Source organism: Nannospalax galili, unplaced genomic scaffold, assembly GCF_000622305.1.
Source record: "Nannospalax galili isolate Female #2095 unplaced genomic scaffold, S.galili_v1.0 scaffold156, whole genome shotgun sequence".
In the NCBI taxonomy this organism is placed as follows: domain Eukaryota; kingdom Metazoa; phylum Chordata; class Mammalia; order Rodentia; family Spalacidae; genus Nannospalax; species Nannospalax galili.
The window spans coordinates 749,097-758,620 of NW_008337625.1; the positions used below are offsets into that span (position 1 = coordinate 749,097).

The following is a 9,524-nucleotide window of genomic DNA, read 5'->3' on the forward strand; positions in this document are numbered from 1 at the left end:
CACCACGCCCCAGCACCCAGCAGGAGTATGCAGGTTTCACAGCCACAGGGTTAAAGGCGCACCTAGGTGAATCGTGGTGGACCGAGAGCATGGCTAAGCACTACTAATGGGCCATTTTTACCTTACTTGGGGCGGTGGAATTCCTACCACTATGCAATCCAACTGGACCCGGGTTCCTTCGGGAACTTCTCTGCTCCGCAGCTTCTGTGTGAAGCGGGGCGGCTGCCCCAGCGGTTCTTCATAGTACACAGACGACGGTGAAGATCCAGGGGTGGTGTCCCCACCCGCAGCCTCCGCCTGCTCCGCCTCCCGCCTCCGGGCTTCCTGCTGTTCGATGGCGTGGTTCACCGCGTTATCCCTGCTGTCGGCGGGGATGGGGATGGGGACCGACGCTCTCTCTCGGCTCTCGGTCAGGTCTGAGAAGCTGGGGCTGCCCTCCGGCGCACCCTTGCTCTGAGACTCGGGTTTGCTCTTGTGGGTCTTGCAGGCCCGAGGCCTAATCCTCTTGGAGCTGTGGGCTTTGAAAAGGGAAGAAAGCTCTTCGATGAAGTCCGCAGCCTTGTTTAGAAATACCTTCCTGGACTGGGTTTCAGAGCTGTACTGCGGCCTCTTGGTGTCCGGGGGGCTCTCCCGAGAGCTGGCGGCAATTCGGGGGCTCTCCTGGCAGCACCGGGGCTCCAAGCTGGATTTGGGTGAATGCTTGATCTGATCCGACGGCCGCTTCCCAGCTGGACCGTCTTCGGATCTCTCCAAAGGGCCGTGGTTGATGGCCAGTCTTGCCAGATTGACACTTTCATCCAGTTCTTCTTGGCTCAGAAAGGCTGAAAGATCTGGAAGGTCTTCTTGGCCTCCTCCTTCCGCAGCCGCAGGACTGCCGAAGTGGAAAGGACTGGAGGAAGGCTCGGCTCGACCCCTCTCCTCGCTCCCGCGAAGTCTGGTTTCAGCTAGGTAGCTTTCTCTGAGAAGCTGCGATATGGAAGTTGAGGCTTCTAGGCTGTCGTCTTGCATGCTGCAAGAAAGTAATGGTGACAGCAGAAAGTTCCGGTCACTGCTAGGCAAAAACAAGCCTCTGCTACTACAGCACGTGGGGTCAAGAACCTGCGCGCCAACATTTATTTACTGGCCTGATTTTGAGACATAAAATCGAGTGACTTAAAGGTGACTCCCAATGGTAAAAGAAATAGAAACTGAATGCACTTTCTCTGAAATTAGAAATAAAAACCCCAGGGATCAGACCTGAGGGATTACTATTTCATTATGTTCTTTATGTGTTATGCCATAACTATAGTGATTTTATATACAGTGTCTGGGGTGCTAAATCCCTGATAAGTGGACAGAGCCACTGATGAGAAAGACAGCACACTTCTGGCTTCTTTCTCTGAGACAAAGGCTGGGGGACTCTTGCACTCCTGCTGACCAGTCCAGACCATTTCCTTGATATATCTTTGTTTGGAGCTGTAAACCTATCAACTCGAAGTTCTTTAAATTAATCGATACAAAATTAGGGGAGGAGGATCTGCCCCATACCACACTTAAGAGGCCCCAGTCCTCCTGGGACTTTGAAGTTTTTAGTTGTTGAGTGCCCTCTCCACTTGTGAAGAGTTTTTCTCTCTGCGTGAGTGTTTCATGTGCTTCTTTACTTTTAATAAAGCTTAATGCCTGTTGCTTTCTGCTGTGTCTGAGATTTTCCTTGCCTTTTCATTCTTTCCTGGGCAGAGAAAACAAACCCTATCAAGACTCCTAGATGATAACAGTGCAGCTCAGTGGTAGAACTCTTGCCTGCAGTGTAAGGCCCTGGTTTTGATCTTCAGCACTGGAGAAAAGAAAATGGCTAACCCTGATATTTACAACCACATTTATCTATTTATTATGTGTGTGTGCGTGGGGGTGGGGGAAGAGCACTGCATGCCATAGAAGTGAGAGGACAGCCTACAGGAGCTGGTTCTCTCTTACCATGTAGGTCTGGGGATTGAAGTCAGGTTGTCAGGCTTGGTGGCAAATGTCTATACTCACTGAGCCATCCCACTGACCCTTCTAAACCTAATTTTGATAGCATTTGCAATAACCTCTTTTTTTTTGTCTTTTTTGAGACAGGGTCTCCCTATAGCCCCAGCTGTCCTGGAACTCACTATGTAGACCAGAGTGGCCTTGAACTCACAGAGATCTGCCTCTGCCTGGGATCAAAGGCATGCGCCACCATGCCCGGTGCAATAACCTTTTGATTATGATTTTGTATGCAAAAACAGATATTTGCTCTCTACTCTCTCTTCTTAATCTTGAATAACAGAATCATAGAAAATTAAAGGACATTGGTAGCATAATCTCATTTAGCTACTGAAAATATAGACTTGTAGCTCATGAAAAATAAATGATGCTTTTTGACTAGAGATAAGCTGTTTAAATTCAGTGTTGTTATTGGATTCAGTCTGCTCTTGAAAACTATGATGATTTGGTCTTCATGTAGAGTCTAAGTTTATTTTTATTAAGATTATAAAAATTGTTATATGTAAGTGGGGTTGGGGTAGGTGCGCTTAAGTGTTGGTTGTCTGCCTAGTATAGGTGCTGGGAATCAAACGGGTCCTCTGCAAGAATAGCAGGTGCTTTTAACCTCAGAACCATTTCTCCAGCCTGACGTCTAGGTTTTTAAAAGTATCTTAAATTAATGTTGATTAAGGGAAGACTTGTGAGATACTAGAGTGTAGTACTTGGTAAGAGACTTTTCACAGACCTAAGCACCAGTCTTAATTTTTAAATTGGGAATATGTGAATATATTACGTATTCAAAAATAAATATTTTAAAGCCTTAATAAATATTTTACAGGCCGGGTATAGTGGCACACACCTTTAATCCCAGCACTCAGGAGGCAGAGGCAGGTGGATCTCTGTGAGTTCAAGGCCTGGTCTAAATAGTGAGTTCTAGGCCAGCTGGAGTTACAGGGAGACCCTGTCTCAAAAAGACTAAAATAAAGAAAATAAAGAAAAAAAAATACAAAGTGATTTTGTACTGATAACATCACACCTGTTTACTCATTCAGACATTGCTAGAGGGATGGCAAACTTGTAACTCATAGCCTGCTCATTTTGTCTTCCATCCTGAATAGATGGCTCTCAGGGATGATAGTATTCCTCCCACTATCTTGGACCTTACAGCTCCATCTCTTTAACATCAATCTACAGAGATGGTGTTGGAATGAAGACTGCTTGCCAGTCTTTGCTACTAGGTCATGGGGCCTTGTCCTGGGAAGTTGGGGACCAAAATAATATCATAAATCTCTGTTGGCTTTAAGATTCCATGAAAAGCCAGGTGTGGTGGTATACACCTTTAATCATAGCATTCGGGAGGCAGAGGCAGGCGGATCTCTGAGAGTGCAAGGCCAGCCTGGTCTACAAAGCAAGTTCCTGGCCAGCTGAGGCTACAGGAAGACCCTGTCTCAAAAAGACCAAAAAGAAAAAAGGAAAAAAAAAAGATTTCATGACAAAACCTGTCTCCATCCATCCATCTCTTTCCCCTGACATGGTAGCCTCACTTATATCATATTTTAAGTTTGTCTAAGAACTTCTCTAGGCCTTGGACTTCTGCAGTGCTATCCCAAACTAACCTCTCAGTTGGCAAAGCAGGCAGTCACCTTGAGAGGGCAGTTACAGATAGCTGGAAGGATCACTTACAGCAAAGTATTTTTTTCCATACGCTTGCCAGAGCCTGAGAGTCTTCCTGCTGGAGTCACTTATCTAAGTGAGCTCTATTGTGCCTTCAAAAAAGATTAATTTAAAATTCAAAGGTGCTGGATGAGGCCAAAGATTTATCCAGAAAGATGTCCATCATTGTGTGAATGATAATATAAAAATCGGAATTGTGTCCGGTAATACAATAAGAAATGAGTTAATTTGTGCTTGCTTCGGCAGCACATATACTAAAATTGGAACAATACAGAGATTAGCATGGCCCCTTTACAAAGATGACACACAAATTTGTGAAGTGTTCCATATTAAAAAAAAAAAAAGAAATGCGCTAATTAAATTAGGATATGCTTATTTGCTGGAACATTTTTTTTTCCTTTTAATTTCAGGGGAGAGTACAAACTCAGTCCCCCTCTACCACAAATTATGCAGTCAAGGTTCCCACATTTGGGGAAACTGCAGGGGTTGGCAATGGATAAGCTTTGCTCTGGGAAAACTACCTTCATAACCACAGTAGCTCCCTGTACCAGAACATCTTTAAATTTTGTTGGATGGTGAATCATGAAAAATAGTATACAAAAGTATAATTAATACCCCAATTGAAATATTTCATTTGTGTATGAACTCTGTGGAAGAACAGATGTAGGAAATAAGGAGCTGGGTGTAGGGGCGCACACCTTTAATCCCAGCACCCAGGAAGCAGAAGCAGGTGGAGCTCTATAAGTTTGAGGCCAGCCTGGTCTATGGTAGTGAGTTCCAGGCCAGTCAGGGCTACATAGTGAGAACCTGTCTTTTTAAAAAGGCTCAAATGCTATTTGAAAGCATAGTTAATATACTATGGTCAGTAATTCATAAATTAACTCTTGTAGTTACTCATTTATATATCAACTATTTCATCAACTTAGAGTTTCTATATATATTTAGATGTAAAGCCAAAAAGGAACAGTGCTTTTGCAATCTGAATGGCTTTCTATTTGAGGGATGCTAATGTTCATGATGCTGTGATGTGACTTTAGCTCTTTATGTTCTATTGACTTAGATCGTAAGGCAACAGAGATGTGAGTATTGACTTGGGAACTAAAGAGATCCGAATTCAAACTGTGGCTTTCTCTCTTAGTGTGTGACTGAGAAATTTACTTCTCTGAGTTTTGGTTTTCTTATCTGTAAAATATGGATAATCTTGGCCAGGTATGTTGTCACACTCCTTTAATCCCAGCACTTGGGAGACAGAGGCAGGAGGCTCTCTATGAGTTCAAGGCCAGCCTGGTCTACATAGTGAGTTCCAGACCAGCTGGGGCTACAGGGAAACCCTGTCTCAAAAAGACCTCCCCCCTCCCCCAAAAAAGGATAATCTCTTTCTCAGGAGAGTGAAGATTAATTCCATGAAAGTGGGACTGGAGAGATGGCTCACTGGTTAAGAGCACTGACTGACTGCTCTTGCAGAAGACCCAGGTTCAATTCCCAGAGCCCACATGGTGACTAGGAACCATCCTTAACTCCAGTTCCAGGGGAATCTGAAGCCCTCTTCTGACCTCCACAGCATTGCATGACATGGGTACATTCACATACATGCAGGCAATACACTCATACACATAAAAATAATAAATAAAATATTTAAAATATAATAATAATAATAATAAATCCATGAAGGCAAAGCCCTTTAAAACATGGCTTGAGCTGGGCATGGTGGCGCAAGCCTGTAGTCCCAGCACTTGGGAGGCAGAGGCAAGTGGTTCTCTGTGAGTTCAAGGCCAATCTGGTCTACATAGTGAGTTCCAGGACAGCTGGGGCTTACATGGAGACCCTGCTTCAAAAAGACCAAAAACAAACAAACAAACAAACAAAAACAAAAACAAAAACAAAAACAAATGGCTTGTTGCAATAATTATATCATTATTTAAAAAAGAAAAAGTACAGATGATGCTAACATTGAAGATTCAAAAACTTCGTATTTATGGTGGGAATGGAGAATATTCATATAATTCTGAATCTAGTTTTTTAAAAAGAAGGCAGCTGACGTAGCAGCCTCTGTTCTTTATGGTTAGAAAAAACTATTGTGATAGTAAAAGTTCCAAGCACTCAAAATATAGGATTCTTTAGAAATTTCATATTTCATGCCCTAAGATGTCAGTGCTTGATACAACTAGTTCAAGTCCTTGTTCGGACACTTAGCTGTATAAACTTGAGAAAAGTCTAACCTTCTATAAACCTCAATCTCCTCATCTGTAAAACTGGAAATAGCAGTAGCCATTCCGTAAGTTAAAGTGATAATTTAATGGAGTTGGCACTGAATAAGTATTCAATAAGTGACAGGAACCATCACCCATATAAGAACTATGGCTATACATTTAATTAAAAAAATAGTGAAACTAGCAAAATCATCCATTTTAAAGAAAGACTTAATAAGACACTGATCTAGGTTTGTACTTAATTCAGCAGGTCTGTATTCTCTTGAAACAGACTCGTGAATGGCCTGCCTGGCTTCAAGTCTTTGAACCTGCTCTTTGCTTAACCTGCTCACTATCCCCACCTCCCTTTACTCTCTTAGGACTAAACTGTACATGGTCTGCACTTTCTAGCTGAGACATCACTGCTTTGGGATTTCTTTTCTTCTCTGGTTGGACACCCCTCCAGTGTGCTCGCAAAGTTGACTGTCCTGACTCCCAGACACAGCACTTAGCTCAGTATATTAAATTTGTCTATTTTTCTCTCTTAATTTGGTTTGGATACTGTCCTCTGTCTGCATGGCACTCGGAAGGTAATAAATAAATACTTGCTGAATTATTTTGTTCACCAGAACTTCTTATTAACTCAAATTATTTATGTATTTATTGTTTGTTTGTTTGTTTTAGTTTTTGAGGCTCCCTGTAGTCCCAGCTGGTCTGAAAGTTACTCTGTAGATCAGCTTGGCCTTGATCTCACAGAGATCTGCTTGCCTCTGCCTTCCGAGTGCTGGGATTGACTGCATGTGCCACTGCATCTGGTTTATTTATTTATTTTTCTAATTACAGGGTAAAGTAGCAAAGATAAAATAGCACAAAGAAGCTTATAGACAAAAGAAAAGCCATACAGCACTTCAAAAGAAGAAAGGATTTGCATATGCTAGCATGGGCCTGATCACTGAGCTCCATCCCACTCATGTGATAAATGTTCACTGCACATCTTCTACATGCCAAGTATCATTCTGGGTATTGTGGATTCAGTGGTCAACAAAAGATAAAGCCTTTGTTTTCCTGGAGCTAACTTCCTGGTGGAGATAATATCAATGTTAAGAGCAAAAATAAAGCAGGGGGTGGGAACAGAAAGAGATGGGGGTAGAGGTCACGAAAGATGCGCTGCTTTAGATAGGAAGGTTAAGTGAAGCTTCTATAATGGAAAAGGTAGCCATCTGACCAATTGTATGTGGAGGGGGAAGGAAGGAGGTTCCTTACCAAAGAACAAATACCAAGGTCTAAAGAAATGAGTGTTTGGTGCATTGAATCAAGCCCCACCCACATACCAGGTGAGTGAAAAAGAACTGGGGGGGTGAGGATCTGGAGACATGGTTCCACAGTTAAGAACACTGGCTGCTCTTGCGGAGGACCTGGGTTCAGTTCCCAGCACCCACATGGCAGCTAACAACTGCCTGTAAGTCCGATTCCAGGAAATCTGATGCCCTCTTTCTGGCCTTTGTGGGTACCAGCCAACACACATGGCACACATATAACACTCATATACATAAAATAAAAATAAATAAATCTTTAAAGAAAAATAGAGGCTGGGTATGGTAATCCATATCTTTAATCCCAGCACTTGAAAGGCAGAAGCAGGTAGATCTCTGTGAGATGGAGGTTAGCATGATCTACATAGCAACTTCCAGGCCAGCTGGGGCTACAGGGACACCCTGTCTCAAAAATTAATATATATATCTTTTAATATTTTATTTATTATTTTTATTTTATGTGTATGAGTGTATTGTCTGCATGTATGTGAGTGCACCCGTGTTGTGCAATGCCACGGAGGTCAGAAGAGGGCTTCGGATTCCCCTGGAACTGGAGTTAAGGATGGTTCGTAGTCACCATGTGGGTGCTGGGAATCGAACCCAGGGCCTCTGCAAGAGTCAGTCAGTGCTCTTAATTGCTGAGCCATCTCTTCAACCCCAACATTAGGCCTTATAGACTATGGAAAGAGCTTTAAATTTTATTCTACTCAGGAATGAGGAAATAATTTTTTTTTTTTTCGGTCTTTTTGAGACAGGGTCTCCCTGTAGCCCCAGCTGTCCTGGAACTCACTATGTAGACCAGGCTGGCCTTGAACTCACAGAGATCCTCCTGCCTCTGGCTTGCAAGTGCTAGGATTAAAGGCGTGCGCCACCATGAAGGTTTTGAGAAACAGCAGGTTTTGAAAAAGTTCAATTCCAGCTACCGTGCACCCAAGTTGGAAGGGGCAATCATGAAAGTGATCTGATCAATTGGGAAGCAGTTGCAGTGCATTAGCTAGAGGTGATAGGTGTGGGCCAGTGAGTGATGGAAGCAGGAGGTGATGAGGAATGGTTGGGTTTGAGGTCTCTTTCGAAAGTAAAGGCAAATGATTTGCTCATGGGTTGAGAATGGGGTGGGGGAGAAAGACCCAAGCATTTATGACCTGAGGAACTGGGTACTTGGTAGAATTACTGCTCCGTGTGCAGTGACATTTGACCTTATTCTCTCATTTCTGTCTCTTACAAAACTGACATGGAGATTTGATGCCACTTTCAAATAAAGATGAGTAATTGCTCTGGGAAAATCTTATGGTATTGGTGAAAAGGTGCCAGGTTGGAAATGAAACAATGTCTCATCAGTCATCAAGACAGACTCAGCCCTCACATTCAGAAGGACAGTGTGGTCGCACAGAAAATGTACTTAGTTGCACAGAAAATGTATTTAGTTGACTGAATCTCTTTTTGTTTTTTGTTCCCTTGGATTTTTCCTGAGGAATGGCTCTGTTCTGCCCTAAGAACTTGTTTCCTAAAAACAAAGCTTGATGTCAATGCTAATACTTTTAAGCATCTTTCTCTTTCCTTTTCTTTCCTCTCTCTCTCTCTCTTTTCTTTTTCTCCTTCCTCTCTTCTTTTTCTTTCTGGAGTCTCATATATGGCCCTGGTTGTCCTGGAACTTGCTTTGGAGATAAGGCTGGCCCTTCCTTCCTCCCTTCCTTCCTTCCTTCCTTCCTTCCTTCCTTCCTTCCTTCCTTCCTTCCTCCCTCCCTCCCTCCTCCAAGGTCTCTCCTTCTGCTCCTGCCTCCAGGTTCCTGCCTTGAGTTCCTGCCTTGACTTCCCTCCTTTTTTCCTTCTCTCTTTTTCTGGTGCTTGGGATTGAACCCAAGGCCTCAGGCATGCTAGGCCAGCATCTGCCACTGAGCTATATAGTCCCAGCCCATTGAACCTATTTCTCAACTCAGGATAAGCCAGTAACAACCTTCTTCAGGCTTTAAAAAGACCCTGTAGTTGGAAATCTCACACAATATAAACTCACCTTTCACTTATAAGGGGACTATTTAAGGTGGCATAGTCAGGGCTGGAGAGATGGCCCAGCAGTTAAGAACACTGGTTGTTCTTGCAGAAGACCCATGTTCGAATCCCAGCATCCACATGGCAGCTAACAACTGTCTGTAACTACAGTCTCAGGGGATCTGACAGCCTCTTCTGACCTCCTTGGGCATTGTACAACACGGGTGCACTTACCTACATGCAGGCAATACACACATACACATAAAATAAATAAATAAATTTTTTTAAAGTTAAAAAATAAATTGGGCCAGGCTTGGTGGCACACACATTTAATCCCAGCACTCGGGAGGCAGAGGCAGGTGGATTTCTGTGAGTTCGA

The 9,524-nt window shown here is 43.2% G+C and overlaps 1 protein-coding gene, 1 non-coding gene and 1 pseudogene across 3 annotated transcripts in view; 1 reads left to right on the forward strand and 2 right to left on the reverse strand.

The window, feature by feature from the left end:
* The window catches only part of Mypn (myopalladin), a 106,112-nt gene that overhangs the window by 90,116 nt on the left and 6,472 nt on the right, over window positions 1–9,524 (reverse strand). For both annotated transcript variants that reach the window (XM_008832655.2, XM_008832654.3), the window contains exon 2: window positions 122–1,009. In XM_008832655.2, coding sequence (XP_008830877.1) covers window positions 122–1,008 — 887 coding nt within the window. In that variant the 5' untranslated portion in view covers window position 1,009. The remainder of the gene's footprint in view (window positions 1–121; window positions 1,010–9,524) is intronic.
* LOC115070278 lies at window positions 3,888–3,991 on the forward strand. Its single transcript, XR_003849462.1, has one exon. It is a non-coding gene; the product is annotated as a U6 spliceosomal RNA (small nuclear RNA).
* On the reverse strand, window positions 4,065–4,216 carry LOC115070276 (annotated as a pseudogene).